Genomic DNA, 20896 nt, shown 5'->3' on the forward strand with positions numbered 1-20896 from the left:
ACTACATTTTTTATTTGGGTAGGGGGTTTTTCTTTATAAAAGACAAATATCACATTCATAAAATAATTATAAATGTGACAATATTAAAATTATTTTATTTCTGCATCAAATTATTTCCAAACAAATCTTGAAAACAGGTCATAACCTGGTGTAAGATATAGCCATACATATAAGTGAGTAAGGATTGATAGCATGAATATATTCAAAACCTCCCACAAAAGAAAATAAACATTCCAAAGCGAAAATAAAACAGTGAAAGGACAAGAAAGAATAAGTAACTAAAAGAGTGATGCCAAAATAGTAAATCAACATATGAACAATTGTTCATAACCATTAGTGATCTTAAACATAAAAATGGAAAGATAATAATATGTCACATGTAACTCCTTAGACAAAATATAAAAATATAAATAAATCTGGAAATGTCAATGGTTCAACAACCACATTTTGAAGATGTGTACTGGTAGCATTCTCACCTTGCTACTGAGATTGTACCCTACTTGCATGATAGCTACTTAGTCTGGACACAACTTTATGGATGCCCGGCAGAAGGCTCCACACTTCTGGGTCAGAGATAAATTACTTGATTTCTCACGACATGGGAAGCAATATGAACTTCATGTTTTCTCTGATTTCCCTTACCCCAAAGTCTCAAGAGAGTTACATGAAGTGGCCCAGGTGCACACAGAGGAATCTGGGATTAGGGAACCCTAATATTCTACAATGGGTTGCCAGAAAACCAGGTTGGCCTTTGCCCCAGAGGTAGTCTTTAAATGGATTGTATTGGGTGACAACAAACCCGCCTTCTATTCTGGAAGGAGACATTCTGTCTCTTGCTAAGACTGTTGTGAATGAGAGCTCATGCTGTGTGCTGTGACATTAGTAACCAAGTCCTTTAGGGCTGACCCAGGAGGCTTGTGTCTTCGGCCAGCCTCCATAAAAGTAGAGCCGGCTACCCTGTTAGCACATGGCTACGATAAAATCTCAATTACTTCATATTTCTTGACACTTCATTGGATAAGCTCCTAGTAAAAACAATTATAAAAAAAAACATGTTTTTTAATGATAAATTGTTCCTATATGTATGCTTAGCTTATCCCAGAGACAGATGCCTTGATAACATTTCAGCCTGGAATCATGCAAGCTAGCTAATATCCTCATGCCAAATCAGGTCTTAGTCCATTGATACTCTGAGGGGATTCTCCTGCTTACCACCCTTATTTGCTTACTAAATAATTAAATTTAAACCATATTCCATGTTTTCCCATATCTTTACTATCTTCAGTAGATCTTTTCCATCATATTTTTTTTTATCTCTCATTAATTTGAAATTTCCTAATTTATCTGAACATGGGAGAACAGATGTCATTTTTAGTGTTTCATCCTATTTATATAAAGTCTTTTACTTGGGGCCTGCTTTTTTTTTATAATTTACTGTGACATATGCTGGAAATATATTGTTAGAAAACACCAGCATGCAACTTACATTCTGCTCAAGGAAGCAAGAGTCCTATCAAAGAAAATATGTCCATTCAAAAAAACATAGTCCAAACACTGACTGCTTTAGTTAACAGCCATTTCTTGCTTTTTATAGAGATGGCTATATCTGGTGAAATGTTCTGTCTTAATATTTGTGTGTGTTTTTTATATTTTCCTCTATTTTCTTGAACATATTAATCTTAATGATTTTATAATCATTGTCAGTTAATTTTAATATCTCAATAAGGTGACAGGTTTTTGTGTTTGATTTTCAGAGGGGTACCCGAGAGGCAAGACTGGACTAATGTCCTATTTGTTGTTAGTCTAGTAATTTTCAGCTGGATGTCAGGTAGTCTGTAAACCTAGAAGAGTCTCAAAGGACAATGTATTTCTTTAGAAAATAGTCACCATTTTCTGTGCTAAGCAATGAAAGAGGGAGATTATTACTTTAATCGAATCAGAGTTGAGCTAAACCAAGGCCAATTTTCAGTTTCCTTTAGGTTCCGTCTATCTCAGGTTTGTCTGTGTTGCTGGCGTGGCCCTCTAGGGCTTCTAGTAGGTGCCTGTTTGTGCACCAGGGCCACTCACCCTGGTCCCTACCCCTAATCGTTGTGCAACTACCAGAGATGGCAAAACAAATAAACAACAATAACAACAAAACCTCTGCTTTGCATTCCAGGGCTTTTCAGCTTAGAATTTTAGCTTCCTCCTCCTAAACTTCCAATTTCAACTTTCAATTTAACAAACGTCTTTAGGGAATATCATTTTTGTGGTTGAGACCCCTCAATTTCCAAATTAATTACGGGCCCTAAGACTTCTATAAAAATACTCCTAGTTTCCCTGTCCTGGGGTTAGAATTTCAGCCTCTTGTCAGTTCCTAGTATAATAAGCAGCTACATTGTAATCAACAGTTCACCTCTCCACACTTTTGACCTCTAGAATCTAATCCCTCTAGTTATCTCGCTTTAGCAGCTGTCTCATGCCATTAAACAGAATTTCTTGAAAGATTCAGGCCTTTCTCTTTGTTATCAGTGGGAGTATTGGTCAATCAAAAACTGTTCTACTCAGGCCTACATTTTATAAAGCAAGAGTCTTGGGAATAGTCTCATTCAATAGTTGGGATAAAAACTGGGCTTGGAAGAAAGGACACTGTTCAATAATAATCTAACCTGGAGATGCTGGATGCCTAGATGTTTGCTGATTTGAAACAGATATCTGTCCTTTGAAATTTAATTAAATTGGTTCAGGACTCCCATCCTATGTACTGATCAAAACCAAGATACTCTCCAAAATTTTTATGCACACACACAGACACACACACACACACACACACACACACACACACACACACACACACAGAGCTCTATTTCCTAGACTTTCGTTTTACAATGTCGGTCGGTCCAGCACATTCTACTTCAGCTTCAAACTATATTACTATTTACCACCACCATTCCTCTCCCTTCTTAGAATATTTTTTCTCTAAAAGAATTTCTGTAGTCAGCTCTTAACTAAACATTGTTTTTCTCCCGCCACTTAATCTTTAAGGTGATATGCACTAAGCTGGCCAGAATGTAAGGCATTAAAACACCCACCCCAAAATGTAGGAGAAACTTGTCATCTAATTAGGGAAATAAAGATGATATTCAGTGTAACTGACCATTAGGGGCAGTGAAATGTGAGTTGCTTTAGAGAGATCACTAAAAGTCATATTGTTGAAAGAGGAAGAGCAGGGTTTGACTTAAAGAATAGCGTGTTCCACCAGGTAGAGCCAATCAGAGAACCCTTTCCAGTGAGGTGGGAAATGAAGACGGCAGAGAGGTGACACAATGCAGCTTCAGTTAAGTCGGTCAGAAGGATCTAACAAGTAAGATGTGGCAAAGCCGAGACGCAGGCATTATCATTCACTATTAACATTATAAGCATGTGCTATATTCTGCGCTCCAAAAATGAATAAGATATCCTGCCATGAATACTTTAGGGACTCTGGTGACAAACTGTGGTAGATAGAAAAAACTACAATAAACAGAAATATTCAGTGGTTATCCTAAAAGTTATGAACCCTTACTTATTAAATACTAAAGACTTTGATTTGGAAAATAATCAAGTGAAGGGATTACTTACTTTCTTTTTGCAACATATATAGTGAAATGTATATTGTATTGTATGTTTGATAATGACCTTTTTATCATGAACTAATAATATACTGATAATGAAATAATTTTGTTTAAAATTAAAAATCAGGTTCAGATGGTTTTTAAGCTCCAGCATTTTTAAACTGTTATTACTCTAAAACAATAAAAAAGCATAAAATGTTTCCTGATTAAAATGTAGTTTTTCCTGCTGTCACCTACTCTTTAAATAATGATAAGTACGTTTTTAATGTTAGCATCAAAAAATCCATTGTATAATTTTGACTTAACCCAACGCCTAAAGCGGATGCCCTGTAGCCATGCCACAAAGTCTGTGAACAGAGGCTTGCACCAGGAGTCTGCGCATACAATTACTGTTCGTTTATTTTGTATTATAAAAAGATAACCTCATCCGCCAATATAAAATTGCCATTAGTCTGCAGAGAAGTCTGTTCTGCTTCATGATCTTTTATGCTGCCTCTTGAAACTACGTTTTACTTGAGGCAAGGTGTTTCACTGGCCTAATTCCTAGGCTTAATACCAATTGTCAAGTGTATTTACAAATCTTACACATTTTAGTAGGGGGAAAAGTAATTTATAACTCTTATACACTTGTATCTCAGTTTTCAGGGTCCTAAATAGCATTTAATGTGCCTTTCAAATTTGAAAATCCTTATTATAATTTTGCTGATAATTTGCTATCAAGGACATCTGCTACTTATATTTACCTGTTTCCTTCTTCTCATATGCATTTTCCACTTTTGTAGACACCAGCATTTTAAAAAAATAAATGAGTCCAAATAACACACTCTCTTAAAAGGAATTAAAGAACTGCACTAAAAATTTCCATTTTAAACAAAAATGGAACAAAAGCTTTTGTAGACTGTCCTTTTCACCTTGTAGCAACGTTTTGAAGATACTGTTTTTTATTTAATTTTATTACTTTTTATTATTTCTTTGCAATATTTATTTCTACTTCTAAAAATGAGGTCATATTATTTATAAATCTTTAATGATTTTTTAGAAAAATACTTAAGTAGGGAAATGCTGCTTCTCCTTATGGAATATGGGTTTAGTGAAAGAATATCTAACTTCGAGTTTACTTGTACATTGCCTTGAGTTTAAGATAAGGAATACTTTCAACTTTGACCATGTAGCTAATAAACAGGTATCTTTTCTTTCAAATTTCAGCTCATTTGTAGTGAAATGCAGTCATTTAGTTTTATATATACTGGAAACCACGGGGAATTTTAAGTTTATTTTGTGCTTCTTTAGCATTGTCAGATTTGTAGTGGTCAGTAGTCCCAGTTCATTTCTGTCCTTCAAACCAGAGCTCACAGCTGGTGGTGTAATTTCTCTACAGAGCATAACCATTTACAATTCTGTTTTTAACCACAGGGCTTCAAAAGACCACTTAGCGGGTTCATTCATTCCTAAGTAAAAGAGTGCCATAGCCTGTCCTGAGAATAAGGCTGCCAATGAAGCCTCAAATATCCCCTGATGGAAGAGGAGATGGATGTGGGGCAGCTGTGCCTGCTGAGTCACTCACCTGGTGGCAGTGATGAGGCTAATTTTGCTCTGTAATGAATCTCTTTCTCCTCTCAGTCCAGTCTTAGACTTCACTCACAGCATTTATCCAGTCACACCTGATAGAATCACGCTATTCTTTATGCAAGGTGGACCCCAATGCTTGACTAAGGAGAGGCACACAGTCCATATACAATCTTGACCCTGAAATGGGAAAGTGTGATTTGCAGATGTAGTGATTTGATTTGTTTTAGTGAGCCTGATGCTCTAGCTCAGTGGTCGGCAAACTCATTAGTCAACAGAGCCAAATATCAACAGTACAACGATTAAAATTTCTTTTGAGAGCCAAATTTTTTAAACTTAAATTTCTTCTAATGCCACTTCTTCAAAATAGACTCACCCAGGCCGTGGTATTTTGTGGAAGAGCCACACTCAAGGGGCCAAAGAGCCGCATGTGGCTCGCAAGCCGCAGTTTGCCAACCACTGCTGTAGCTAAATATATATGTGCTTTTCTTATCTCCTTATTTATTTTAACTTTTTTTAACTTTTATATATCATTTGCAAATGGGTTTGTCAGCTCATACTTCCTCTCACATCCTTATACTATACTACTCACAGTGACAACAAAAGGACAGCTGACTCATACTCACTAAACAAAAAAAGTAAAATTATAAAAAAATTAAAGTACAGCTAATTTTACCATTTTTTACCACTTCGTTTTGCTTTCCTTCTTAATATGCACTTTTGCCTAATTCCTTCCTTGCTTGGGACCAGGTAATGAAAATGCCACAGGAATCACCTACTCCACCCTGTGCCTTTAGGCAGGGGAACTTGAAACAAAGCTCTTGGAGGATTTTCCTTACACTTTCCTGCAGTGTTTATAAATTTAGTGACTTCAAACAGAATTTTTTCTACTTTGTCTGATCCATTCCCTACTAAAAATAATAGCATTTGTTAAAGGTAAAAAATAATAGGTAGAGAGGGTTTAACCTTCTTTCCCCCACTTTTTTTTTTTTTTTGTAAACTGCTATGATATATATATATACACACACACACATACATACATAGTATTGATTTCAGAGAGGAAGGGAGAGGGAGAGAGAGATGAGAGAGATAGAAACATCAATGATGAGGAGAGCTGCCTCCTGAAACCTGGGCATGTGCCCTGACAGGGAATCAAACCCTGACCTCTTGGTTCATAGGTCAACACTCAACCACTGAGCCATGCCGGCCAAGCTAAACTGCTGTTTTTATCTCTAATTTAAAAATTATGTTATTGTGTTATGTTTATGAATCATTGGGGTTGGATTTCTATTTTAAAATGTTCCTTTTTTAAATTCTCTATCATCTTCTCCACCTAAATTAACACTCTTATGCAAATTTATGTGTTATTCATGAACAGATTTGCTGATATTCTTCAAGATATATATTTTTGTTTCACATGTATTTATATTCATTTTTTAAAATTCTCTAATATACAGAGTCATGTATACATAGGTAGACATGATTAATATCAAAGAAGGACCGGAGTTTCAACTCTGGTTTTAAAATGTCCATAATAGATGTAGCTTCCTTACATACAGAGATGTTTTCCTGCTGTGAGTGGGGGAATATGGCTCAAAAGGAAATGCAAAATCAAATTAGAATAACTACTTTATGGTAATGGATAAAAATGGATAGTAATAGATTGCTTATTAATCCCCTCTGAGAGAACAGTCTAAATGTCTCTACATACTTGGTGGAATTGATAAAGTTGGTTATAATTATTATACCCATATTATTTCTGAATCTAAAAGGAGAAACCTAACACAGTGGATGGTTTTGTTTATCTGGGCTTTAAAATTTATCAAGAAGGAATGTGGCAGATGGTCAAAGGAATGACATTCCAGGGTGCAAATAAGAACTTAATGACATGTTGAATCGTACATTTGTCGTTTGGCAGAAACACAAGAGAAGCCAAGAGAATACTTACAAACTTAAATGAACAGGCAGAATCAAGAGTCTGCAAAGTGAGATTAGGTAAATTCTAAGATTAAAGGAAGGAGAAGTCAGGTAACATGAGAGAAAGAATACACCTTCAGTGGAGAACATGAGGAGATTGTGCTGCTGAATTATTACAAGATATATTAGTTCATTTCGGTTTTAATTTCTTAATACGTGTCAACATAATAAAGACACCGTAACAAAAGACAAATTCCTGCTGAGTGTAGTTCACATCATTATGTATCAAGTACCTATTATGTGAAAGGAGCTTTGCAGGAAAGCCAAAAAGCTTTGTTTCATGCATGAGCTTGATAACAGTTAAATTATGAATGGATCTACTGCTTCTGGAAAAAAAACACAGGGAAAAATGATAATAATATGAAGCCATGAATATTTATCTGACTAGTAGAAGTTAGGGTTCTATTTCAAACTTTCTCTTCAGACATATATACATTTTCTTAAGTCCAATAAGAATCTCAATCGTTTCTCCTGTTCTGATAGATTTGGAAATATTTTAATAATGTGCACCAGGAGGGTCATTAAACTAGCAGATACAGAATGAGAAAGAACAATGCAAAAATAACCCTGCACCCTGTGCACCAGAGGCCGTCAATACCAATAGGAAGAGAATTGGTGGAGAAGAGGCAGTATGACATTGTGGTTTTGAGGGTTCTAGAATGTAATGCGATAGTATCCTGATCATTCACCAGCTCTGTGATTTCAGCCAATTTACCCTCTGGGACTCAGTTTCTTTATTATCAAATTATTATTTATTGTAAAAATGATAGCCCTTAAAATATAAGGAATTTAACATCCTATCCCTTTGTAAAAAATGTATCTTTATTATTGAAAGTATTACAGAGGTATCCTTTCCTTTCCCCAGTGACCACCTTCTACCCCTCACGTCCTCCCAGGCCTTCACCACACTATTATCTGTGTCCATGGATTATGCATATGTGCATACAAGTTCTTTGGTTGAGCACTTCCTGCCCCATGCCCCTTCCTTTTGAGATTTGTCACTGTGTTCTATGTATCTGGATCTATTTTGTTCATCAGTTTATTTTGTTCACTAGAATTTAACATCCTCTCCTTTGTAAGGTGTGTGGATTATCATGCAAGTATTTACTGTAGTGTATAGCATTTAAAAAGTACATAAAAATACAATTACTGTTTTTTTCTTTGTTGACTTTCCCATGATGTGTTTGCTATAAGAAGAGTGCTTCAAATCACAATTAAGTCTGAAAAAGTTTATCAAATGATCTGTTTTCCCTGTAAATATATCATCTATACCAGTGGACCTTAAACTTTTTTTGTACATGAATGTTATCTAAATATTTGCTAAATATGTAGATGTCCATTCCTCTCACTTATATTCACAGTCACCAGGTTTGAGTTTGGGACCACTGACTCACCCTAACGTTTAGTATCTATTGCTTTCTCCCTCCTCTGCCTTTCACGGTTTCCCTTCTCCTTTAGCTTGGACTTTATTAATTTTTCAAATAGGTTTCTCAATGTGAGAACCAGTATTAGTTACTCTTTAGTAACTGCCCTTTATGTTCCCTTTTCCATTTCATAAACTAAAAAACAAATCACACATACCATTTTATTCACTAAAGTAAATGTGAATCTTATTGGTGCTTTACTAAGTACATTTTGTTTTGCTTATGTCTGTCATAGATAACACAGCCAGCATTCTGACAAGGCGGAGGAGATTTAGTCGAACTATTCAGGATGTGTATTATCTCCCCATTATGATCTCTGATGGTGGAATCCCCTCTCTCAGCAGCAGCAGCACCCTCACCATCAGGGTTTGTGCATGCGAGAGAGATGGGCGTGTGCGGACCTGCCATCCCGAAGCGTTCCTGTCCTCCACTGGTTTGAGTACAGGAGCCTTAATCGCTATTCTTCTGTGTGTTGTCATTCTCCTAGGTGAGTCTTTCTAAATCCTAATGTTGTATGATAGCAATTCTGAGTGCACTCTACAATGGCCAGTAGTGCACTAGACAAGAGAGAAAGATGGAGAGAAGAGAGGGATTTTGACAAAATTAAGAAATAAAAATGTATAAGGTGAATAGCAAGATGTGGCTGCACAATTTCATTTCAATTTACTTTCTCAAGACTACCGTTAATCTAGACATAATTTGACTCAGATGTGACAAAAAAGTTGAAATAGCAGGAAAATGGAATGGAATATGAGAGAAGTCATTTTGGAATCTATTTTAGAAACAATTGATATTCTAAATCCCATATTGAACAGGCTTTCACAATTAATTTCAAAGAGCAAAAGTGTCATCGTTCTAAAATTAATCTCAACACCAAATTTAAAAATTGCTTTCTTGCAGAAATGTCTATTAGTCTGAAATATTACTTAATCTTCTATGGTAGCTGAATTCTAATGTTACGTAGTCTAAATAATTTGGGCCTTAGAGATATTAAAATTTATTAAAATACAACAACTAGGACTTTTATTTGTTTAAAAGAAAAATACTTCCTCTAATTTTGTATTATTATTGTAAAAGTCAAATTCTTACAACCTCATTTGTAGCTGTTATTGCTATAAACTTTTTAGAATTGCTATTTAATACAAGACAGCAAATCTAGATTTTTAAAAGAAGAAAAAATGATGTAAAGGGTATTTCTGCTTTATAGTTCAAAGTGGAGATATATTTGTTTTTCCAGTGTGTTCTCTCCCTTCTGTTTTCTCATAGCAGCCTTAACTTTTGTTCTTTTCTTGATACTATACATACAAAAAACAAAACAAAGCAAAAGCTATATGCTTTAGTGAAACAGATATATTCTTCCAAGATATGTTTCCTGTTTAGTTTCTGGGGTAGAAGCCAAGTTACCTGTAAAGAAGGAGTAGAGAGTAAGGTGGGATCTGGCTGAAAAGTTGAATAGAGATTCAGGCAGGGTTGAGGCAGTTGAGGGCTTCTGGGACATGGTAAATGTGGTGGGATTTGTTCCAGGAGTATAAACAGAGATTTAAGGTAACAAAATCTCATCATGAAGTTTGCATTTTGAAAAAAAAAAAAAAAAGATGACTATGAATATGAAGCAGAGAACAGATCTCAGGAAGGCAACAGAGCACCAGGCAAAGTGGCTAGGAAGAAAACGAAGCATCTCGTTCAGACATAGCAGTGTTTGGATCAGCTGACTTTGAGTGAAATGGCAGAAAGGTGGCTAATGTCAAGATTTTCAGTTGAAATCAGAAGCTATCTTGGATAATATGGTGCAGGTTACCTGATGAAAATATTTATCAACATTTTACCTAAAGGCCTAACCAGTTTTGCTCAGTGGACAGAGCATTGGCCTGCTGACCAAAGGGGCTCAGGTTGGATTCTGGTCAAGGGAATGTGCCCGGGTTGTGGGCTAGATCCCCAGTGGGGAGCGTGCAGGAAGCAGCCGATCAAAGATTCTCTCTCATCACTGATGTTTCTCTCTCTCTCTCTCTCCCTCTCCCTTCTTCTCTGAAATCAATAAAAAATATATTTAAAACAAATTTCAACTAAAGCACCTGAGATTCCATTTGAAAAAGTGCAATGTTAATAATTTCATTTCTGTGAAGAGAAATTAATGTCTGTGACATAGTGTCCTTTTTTGAAACAACGTTCCACGGTCAAAAAATAAAGTAGCTGATAAGAAGTCATCTTGGGTAAATTTGATATATGGCTAAGTTAGAACAGCATCAAATGCCACCTTTTATCTCTGGCTGAATGTGATCCTGATCTTCCCTGAGCTGGTGGACTTCAGAAGTGCACTTTGTTGAAGCCACTGCAGCTGGAGAATATAAAGTGGTAACAGACTAGGACTGATCTGTGATAAACTCCAATGCGATCATTAAGTCAAGAATGAGATAGCAGAGGAGACCAAAGGAGAAGTCAGCGGAAAAAGAAGTTTAGTAAAGTATAATGACATAAAAGTCAAAGGAAGAAAATGTATTAAAGGGAGAAAACCATTCCACAATGTCAAAAGGTGCTCAGAGGTTAGATATATTGATTAACAAGAAGTACCAATTGCACTTAGCAACATGGGTATGGAGGTTTGGTGCACCATAACAAGAACTATTTTATTGCAGTATACTCTTGTACAGATGCACGGTGGAGAAGGAAATCAGAAAAATCAGACTTCCTGGAGTGTTGTTGTTGTTAGTTTGTTTTTTATTATTTCAGAGAGAGGAAGTGAGAGGGAGAGAAAGATAGAAACATCAGTGAGAAAGAACCATTGATTGGCTGCCTCCTGCACACCTCCTACTGGGGATGGAGCCTGCAATTGGGCATGTGCCCTGACCTGGAATCCAACCGTGATGCCCTGGTTCATGGGTCAACCCTCAGCCACTGAGCCCCATCTGTCAGGCTGGAGTTGTTTGTTTGTTTATATATATTGATTGGTCGCAATACTGTTTTCTTTAGATAGTAACACATTACATTCTTTGTCTTTGAAAATTAAAAACTAACAAACATCAACCTCGTAAACAAACCAAAAAAAAACAGGAAACAACTACAAACACTGATCCCTTTAGGGTTTTTAACTTAAAACCACAAAGTATAGAACTTAATGACTTTAATATAAGTTCTTCCAGAGTCCTTATTCTGACAGATTGTTCAGTTGGGAGAGGCATGTTACCTTTGGCTTTTGTTATCATTTATCTTCATGAAACTATTTTCCTTTACTATGATAAGACCTTAAAAAGCAATTGAAAAATGTTAATATTCAGGTCCATTGAAGGTGTATTATGTAAAATGACATTTTATTATTTCATGAAACAATATTTTCATTTATTACTTCATAAAATTTGATTTTCCCTTTGGGATAAATAAGAGAACATTTCTAAATTTTACGTTATCCTTAAGCACTAAGGAAGCCAATATGCTATTTTTATTGAAACTCAAATGTGTTCTTATAGTTTTACCCAACGGTTGCCTAATAATTTCTTAAACTTGGGTTTAAGCAATCATTTATAATGTAATTTATATTTTTATGACATTTTAGGTGTAATTATTATTATTCAGAAGATACTAACCAACAGACTCAGAATATAGTCATTTGTCATTTTAAAACAATGTTTGTTAAGGTGTGAGTTTATAATTTCTAAGGAAAATATTAGCAACACCAGAGGTAACAAATCTTCATGATAGACTTTGTAATTCTGAAGAGATGTTTAATCCTAAAAGCTAAATATATCATGAAATTAATAATTTACAAATATGTTTTAACTAGTAGCCATTTGTTTGTGAAATGACCTTAATTGTGTAAACCTAGACCTAGTTTTGCCATTAACTAATGGTGTGACCTTAGGGACCCATTCAGGCTCTTTCTACAGTACTTCTGATTCTGTGAAAATACAGTTTCAATTGGAAGGACCTACAGCAATGTGTAGAATTTTGTGGTGCTTATTTTTGTTTTATTATAATAACACATATTGCTATATACATATTCAGACTCCATCTATGTATATATTAATTACCACAAAAAAGGGTGCTTGAAAATCAAAAGGCCTAAATGTAAATGGTAGATGTGCAGATTGTGAGTAAGGCATTGTCCTGGTAGAATTACCTTTTTCAGATCTATTTTATGGGATGGATGGGAGAGAATAAAGAGTGAGCCTTCATGGTATAATCAAAATGTGGTGCTAGAGGAAGGGTAGCTATACCCCCTTCCCCTCGTTGGAGTTGACATTTGTTTCCCATCTTCACCCCACCACTTGCCTGAGCACCTGGCAGCTGGCAAAGCAAACCTTAATCACACAGCACAAGAAATCACCGAAACAGGATCTGAATCAGACCCTTGCAGTCCACACATCACATATAAGCAGGTGACTTAGATGGGTACATCAGCTAGATTGTTCCTACTCTGGGATGTCAATTTCTTGATAAATGGAGATCAGAGTGGATTTAAAATAAAGGAACAAGGAGACAAAGGTGGAATTGATTAAGGAGATAAGTGTCAACCCATGTGTCACCAGAGCTATCTTAGATGACTTTGTGGGCACCACTGGGTTTGAAAAAAGAAGTTTCAGACTGCAAAGTGCCAATACCAGGTATAATAGACAGATGGAAGGAGCTAATAAAAATAATCTCCCGGACTCTGGACTGGGGCCATCTCATTCTATCAAATTTAATATTATGATATAGTCATATAAAAAGAATTAAATGATTATTTTGGAGTAAAAAAGACCCTGTTATTAAAAATATTTGAGGGAAGTATGTTGGGAGTCAGTATATAAGGTATTCAAATGCAAGTTGTGTGACAGTTTAGGTTAAGAAAACTCAAAACCCCTTAGAACTCCAATCACTGGAATGATGATATAAAAAACAAACAAACAAAAAGAAAACAAATAGGAAAATGTTTTTCCAAAGTTCAATCCCCTTTTCAATAAAATAAAATTATGATATTTAATAAATTTATTTTAATTTTCTTAAATTAAAAAAAAAAATAAAGTAGCTTTAAAATTCTGGCCAAACTCAAAGAGAAAAGAAGTGAAGAAAAAGAAACACTGACAAAGAATAAAATATTCATTAAAATAAAGACTTCTCAAAATAATACAGTTTACTCATGTTTCAGTCCAGATCATATAACCAAACTTCATAATATCATAAATTATTTATAATTTTGAATGAAGAAGAACAATTTCTGTTTCTCTTCAACCCAATAGCTTTATCATATTCTGTTTTTCCAAGTAACCCACTGTAGGAAGAGATACCATGTCTTATATATATGGTTTGATAGACTGGTGGGAGGGGAAGGAAGGGAGTCATTTCAATATATTCATTTCATTGCCAGTTTTTAAATAAAGATTTAACTCTCAAAGCTATGTGTATAATTATTATCTTTACTTATTCTCCTTTAATAAATCTGCTCTTGAAATTTTTAGAAAACATTTAGTTTGATTTTCAAATATTAAAAAAAAAAACTCAAGTGAAATTGTGTTTGGTATCATTAGTAACCATAAGCTGATTTAAAATATATTTTAAAATTATTTTCTCACTGAGGCTATTGCTATGCATGAAGTTTCACTTATACAATGCCACATTGCCAGTTTTACACAGATGATTTTTTGTCATCCACATGAGAATTGATTATGGAATATCTACTGTGTGCTTTCTGCTCTAGAAACACCCACCAAACAACCATGTGTGTAAAAAGTCATCAAAAGCACATCTCATCATCCATGTTTCCACATTCTTCTTCAAAATTTTTTATATATTTTTATTGATTTCAGAGAGGGAGGGAGAGAGAGATAGAAACATCAGTGATGAAAGAGAATCATTGATTGGCTGTCTCCTGCATGCCCCATACTGGGGCTCAAGACCGCAACCTGGGCATGTGCCCTGACCAGGAATTGAACCATGACCTCCTCACTCATAGGTCAATGCTCAACCACTGAGCCACGCTGGCCCGGCTTCTCTGATTTGGTTTGAATTTGCCTTTGACGAGAGGACCATGTGTTCATATTTGTCCTGATATCCTTATAAACAACATTCCTTTCATTCTTAAGAGTGTCTCAGATTGTATGGTTAATTATATGTTGATCCCCATATCAAATACGCAGGTAACAAATCTAGGAATATTGGTCAGTGGAAAATAACTATCCTGAAAAGAAATAGATGTAAATTCTCAAAATTCAAACTTAACTAGTATCTACATTTTGGATTAAAATATATCAGGAATATTTTCTTAAGTTTTGGGGGAAAAGCAAGCATAAGCTATCATAATAATAAACCCAGCATTATCCCCTATGTTCATTAGGCAAATATGGTACTAATATTGGTGATATGAAAATTACCTCCATACTTTGACAATAGCATTGATCCAGTTCTCCCTATGTATGCACATAAATCCCCTTGACATCAACCACCAATTACTTCAACACAAAGGAAAATAACTTGATTTATTGATAGACATTAAAAATTTTGCTATAATAAATTAGGCAGTGTGTAGAAATAGATTTTTTAATCTAGAACAGCCTCATCACTTAATCATAAAGATGAGCAGAAATATATAGTGGATGATAAATCTAAACCTCTGAATACAATGAAGTCAGCTCCTTGCGGACGCTGCTTAGGCCACTGAATTAGAAAGCTCTAGGCTGCATTTACACTAAAATAAACTGAAGTATTAAATGTATGTTGACTACATTCAGTGAAAATCTCTTTTTTAAAAAAAGTGCTGTGTTAGAAAATGTCTTTGAAATATAAGCAACATGGACGGGAAACTGTTTCATTCTGTAGGATAGTTTTGGGGAAGCAGGGCTGCATAGCATCAGCATTTCATTTTCAGTTTGCTGTAATGACTCCTTTTCAAACACAGTGACCCAAAGCTTCCCTGTGCCTGCAACAGTTTCCCCTATTACGTTTTCCCATTACCTTGTCAGGATCCTTTTATTTCATACTTCTCGGGATAATTCTTCGATCCTATCTAAAAATGTTTTGTCCTCTCTTTTCTTCATCCTCATAGCCTCCAATGTGCCTTTTTTTAAAAAAAAAAATCAGATTCCTCCCACTGTACTGTGACCATCTCTTTTTACATGTACAGTAGTAGATTTCTGTCTCATAATTATCTTTTCCACTTCTGGCTTGAAAATCTATTCCTTTTACTCTCCATATTTTGAAGTATTAAGCACATGCACATTATGATATCTATTTCAAATATAGACAAAGGTGATCTATGTTGCTTAAGCACATACATTAAAGGGGTTAAGCAATAAAGAGAAGCAAGGAGACAATAACAATAAAAGTAAGACTAGAAGTTGCTTTTTATTTATCAGAACAATACGTTTAATTTCTGTTCCTGTCTTCACATCAGCCCAGTTTGGAGAAGGAAGGAATCTACTCAGCAGATCTACGAACATCTAAGCCAATCACATTTGGGGTCTAGAGGTCCATAAAGTCATGTGATTTCCATTTTCATCATCAAAATAACATTAAGATCAACTAGTAGTAGATTCAGTTAGCTTTCTTTTTTTAAATTTCCTATTTTTTAATTGTTAAAAGTATTACAGAGGCCCCTCTTTTTTCCCCATTTACCCCTTCTAGCCCCCCCCCCCACCTCCCAGGCCTTCACCACACTGTTGTCTGTGTCCATGGATTGTGCATATACTACGCATACAAGTTCTTTGGTTAATCTCTTCACATTATTTTTTAGAAGTAAGGGGTAAAAGGAAAGTTTCTAGGGTACTAGGTATGTTCTTAATTACAGATACCTAACCCAGTGTTTGTTTTATAACCATTTAAAGCTTACATATAATTAAGATTGCCGAATAAAATAGAGTATATCAAAATTCAAAAAAAAATAGATAAACAAAATGCAGTATAGAAATACGAATTTCAGATTAAAATATATTTTTAAATAATGAAGCAGAATGTGGTAATGGGAACATCCTAACCTTTGATGTGAGAAGTCATAGATCCTGGTCCAAGCTTTCCCACCTGCCACTTGTGCGATCTTGGGCTTAGATTGTAAAAATTCATGTGACCACTTTAAGTCTCAGTGTTCTCATGTTTAAAATGAGCAAAGCCCCAGCTCTGTTGTGTAGATTAAGTAAAGACATCATGTAAAGAAGAATGTGCCAACTGAAAAATTCCTAGGAAATCTAGATTATATACAGATAAAATAACACCTTTGCAGCTTGATAGAAAATGCAATTATTAATACATGATGCTATTTTTCTAAAGGAAAATGGACAAAAGAGATCAACCATGTAAAATATCCCTGCTTTGGTTCCCAACAAAGCATCAAAAGTACCGAATTTATGGCAGAGACCCCTTCTTATTTTACAGAAACTTAAAATACCCTGTGTTGCCTGGCCAGTGTTGCTCAATAGTTGAACATCGACCCATGAACCAGGAGATAGAGGTTCAATTCCCAGTCAGGGCACATGCCTGGGTTGCAGCCTCAACCTCCAGTAGGGGGCATCCAGGAGGCAGCGGAATGAGGATTTTCTCTCAACATTGATGTTTTATCTCTGTCCTTCTCACATCCTCTCTGAAATCAATAAAAATATATCTTTGAAAAAAATAGCCTGTCTTCAGTGTATCTTCCTAGAAAAACTAAGTATCTGTAGATAGACCCACACACACCATCATTTTTCTAGTCAAAATTTCGTATTTAATTTCCATCATCAGTTTCCCTCTGTGTAAACAATGAATGGCTATATAGCAATCCCCAAATGCATAGGCCTGGCAAATGAGAACACTGTGGGATTCTAGAAAATATCAGAAATTCCTAATGTTTTATAAGGATACTTATTTTTTAAATTATTTGAGATATTAATAAAAACCTTGAGGTGTTATTCAGAGAGTGCAAAGACCAGGGTGTTGTTCCAATGCAAGCCTGAATGGGATACAGTTGATGACAAAGGTTGGAAATTGCTGATGTCAAATCCCCACAAATTCCCTCTTTTTTTCTCTAATTCTTCATTCTCTTTCCCTTTTCCTCAGCGATTGTAGTACTTTTTATCACCCTGAGACGCAGCAAAAAAGAGCCCCTGATCATTTCAGAGGAGGACGTACGGGAGAATGTGGTCACCTATGATGATGAAGGGGGCGGGGAGGAAGACACTGAGGCCTTTGACATCACAGCCTTGAGGAACCCGTCTGCAGCTGAGGAGCTCAAGTACCGGAGAGATATCAGACCTGAAGTGCAGCTCACGCCCAGACACCAGACATTGTCCACCCTGGAAAGTATAGATGTTCAGGAATTCATTAAGCAAAGACTGGCAGAAGCTGACCTAGATCCCAGTGTCCCTCCTTATGACTCTCTTCAGACTTATGCCTATGAGGGTCAGAGATCAGAAGCTGGTTCTATCAGCTCCCTGGACTCAGCCACTACACAATCAGACCAGGATTATCAGTACCTTGGGGACTGGGGACCAGAGTTTAAAAAGTTGGCTGAACTCTATGGAGAAATAGAATCTGAAAGAACAACTTAGGGGGTCAATTCTTTCACCATTCTAGAATTTGCTGCCTGAGCAAGTGAAGACATAACCTCAGCCATGACAAGGAAGAAGTGTGGAAACAGTACTTGGAACTGAGCAAGCTGTACACAGCCACTGTAGAAACAAGTGCCCTTTTCATGATCGAAACTGGGTTATTTAATCAGAAGAAAATCAAATTAAACAAAACAACACAGAGAAAAATCTATTGTACCTTGTGTATATTTTCAATTGCTCAATAAAGTCTGTGGTACTGTTTACTTAAGAATACATGTATTCAACCAAACAATGATATTCGTTTCAACACCTTGTTATTTTTTTTTCCGATACAAAACTAAGTAGAAAGGTTCAAAATCACTTATGCCTGATTTCTAGGGGTGGTGCACTGCAGAATAAAACTTATGAAGGTAATCAAGACCTCTTTGTCCACTTTTCTGAGTGGACTTTTGAGACCCACACTCTGTTATTGTGACAGATCTCATTAGCTTTGTCTTATGTTTAAATGACGTGAGAGATATCCAGTCTACTAGGCCACTCTGTCATGGACTTGTATGGACCATTTTTCTTTGCCCTCCCCACTTCTTTTCTCCATACGGAATTGATGGAGCATGGGGATTTGCTGCTTGCACTATAATGTATGCAATTTCTGTGCACTGACGGTGCACTGCTCTGAACCACAAAGACTGCTGTCTCTGTCCCACAAACCCGCTCTTATTTTAAAAGAAAAAGAAACACTTTTCATTAAATTGATAAAATGAATGGTTTGCAGTATACTCAGCTAATCTGAAATATCAGGGAAAGATTTAATGTAAAAATTAGCTATAAACCTCACCCTGTTCAAACCTTTGGGGAACTCTATTTCTCTCCCCCACACCACCACCCCTCATTGGTTTTAGTATGTTTAAATCAGCAGATTTGATCATTCCTGTAACTAAAATCAGTTGTCAAAAATTTTGTAATTTGTTTATACGTCAGTACAGTTGGCTTATTTATGGCATGGGCAGTCATCGAAATAGGTACATCGCCAGATAAGAATGTAGTCCAAAAAGATTATCCCCAATACCTTAGAGACTTCAAATTGACTTTTATTCCTTACATCGGTTCAGATTTGTCCCATCTCACTGATTGATTAGCCTTTATATGCTTGGGATCTGCAGGAAAATATGTAAGACTAGGGGCAAACAACAACAAAGGAGATTCACACGTATTATTCTTGGAGACGTCCCCAACGTTTCTGAGCTTTAGGGTCCGAACTATAAAGATGGCTTTCCTCCCTACCTCACAGGCTGTGTGAGGATCCATAAGTATCTGCAACAGTGCTTTGCCAACGATAAACTGTTTTGTTACATTAAGGCTTGCAGACACCATCTAATTTTCTAATTCCATTGGCTTATAAATGTATAGTTGCATACGTTTTGAATAAAATGTATTATCATGGGAGAATTGCATAAACCTTCAACAGTGAAGCAACTACTAACTATACATATAATAAACAGGTTTACTTATTTTAATATTTTTCCAAATCAGATAATTTTCTTAGAATTTCTTGGGGTTTTGCACCCAAATTGTTTAGATAATATTTGCGGTTGTTGCTATTGATCTTGAAATAACAATTCATAGTATAGGGTCCTATTAGCCCAAAATGACCACATTTATGTATTAATTGAAATCCACAATTAACAATAATTTCAAGGGGGTGTTCTTTTGTTTGCTCTTCAAATTTATCATATTCTAGTGTCCTCAAAAGCTATATGATATTTTCTGTATGATTCTACTTATGTGCAAAACTTTGAATATTTGCCTCTGTTCGTAACTGCCCTGTGCTATCATATTTCAGTTTTGAGGTATGGGAAGCAAGTTTAATTTGAATAATTCTCAATTTGTGTTTTAAGCCTGAGGAATAAAATGTAATTTAATTTTTTATAACATTTTAACTTTCCAGATACTACTTTATCGCTTTCTTATATCACAAGAGTGTGCATTCTGGCAAAAAGCTAAATCAAAAAAGACACGGGGGCTTTGGGGAATAAGCTCTGGAGGTACCTACTCTGATTATAGTAATGTTGGGCCACACTCATCCCGAACGAAGGGTCAACTTTGGGAGAACTTATGAATCCTGGTGTTTTGACTTCCCTATGCAAAGAGGACCAGGAAGGCCAGGTTTCAGATTTTTCAGTTTAGACTTTTGATAAACTATCCACAGCTTTTGTTTTGTTTTATATTGTTTTGCTTATTTGTGTTTAATATTCACCCAGTAACTTTACAAATGAGGATTTGAACGATGAAAATGTATCTGTACGTATAACCATTTACATAAAAGCCAAGGGCCTCTTGCATGGTTTCAAGTACTAAAATATTTCCCTACTTTTGTAGAAAAAAAGCCAGATGCATCTAATTTTTAATTGCACATGCTAATGATAATGGATTGCTTCTAAATCCCTGATATAAAATCTAATATGGAGGCAAAATGGAGCTTCTGTAGTATTGAAATATTATTTTTCTATGTTGATTTCTTTTAGAATTTTATTAATGAAAGCATTACAAACATTATTTTTATATGACCTCTGAAACTAGGCAATTATATTATTATCATAAGTATGGATTGGGTCTCATATTTTTTATTCTGCTACTTTTAGTAACACACACACACACACAAACAATAATGATGAATAAATGCTTTGCAAATGCACTGAAGTCATTCAACATTCAATACCTTGCTTTAAAAACTCAAGTTTATCATTGTTAGAAGAAAATTCTCAAAATGTTTAGTGAGCAAAGAGTTGACACATCAACTCTGAGCATTCACTAGCCATAGATAATCAGCTATGGAACCATATATGATTTCATA

General features: G+C 35.5%; 1 protein-coding gene across 13 annotated transcripts in view; it reads left to right on the forward strand.

Moving 5' to 3' along the window:
• Positions 1-18337, forward strand: part of CDH18 (cadherin 18) — a 727687-nt gene extending 709350 nt beyond the window's left edge. For 6 of the 13 annotated variants that reach the window (XM_080682139.1, XM_080682142.1, XM_080682138.1 and 3 more), the window contains 2 exons: positions 8796-9047; positions 17555-18337. In XM_080682139.1, the coding sequence (XP_080538265.1) occupies positions 8796-9047; positions 17555-18045 (743 nt within the window). In that variant the 3' untranslated portion in view covers positions 18046-18337. The remainder of the gene's footprint in view (positions 1-8795; positions 9048-17554) is intronic. The other 7 variants (XM_080682135.1, XM_080682136.1, XM_080682134.1 and 4 more) reach the window with 2 other exon arrangements.
• Positions 18338-20896: the final 2559 nt, after the last annotated feature.

This window comes from Plecotus auritus, assembly GCF_963455305.1.
Source record: "Plecotus auritus genome assembly, chromosome: 7".
In the NCBI taxonomy this organism is placed as follows: domain Eukaryota; kingdom Metazoa; phylum Chordata; class Mammalia; order Chiroptera; family Vespertilionidae; genus Plecotus; species Plecotus auritus.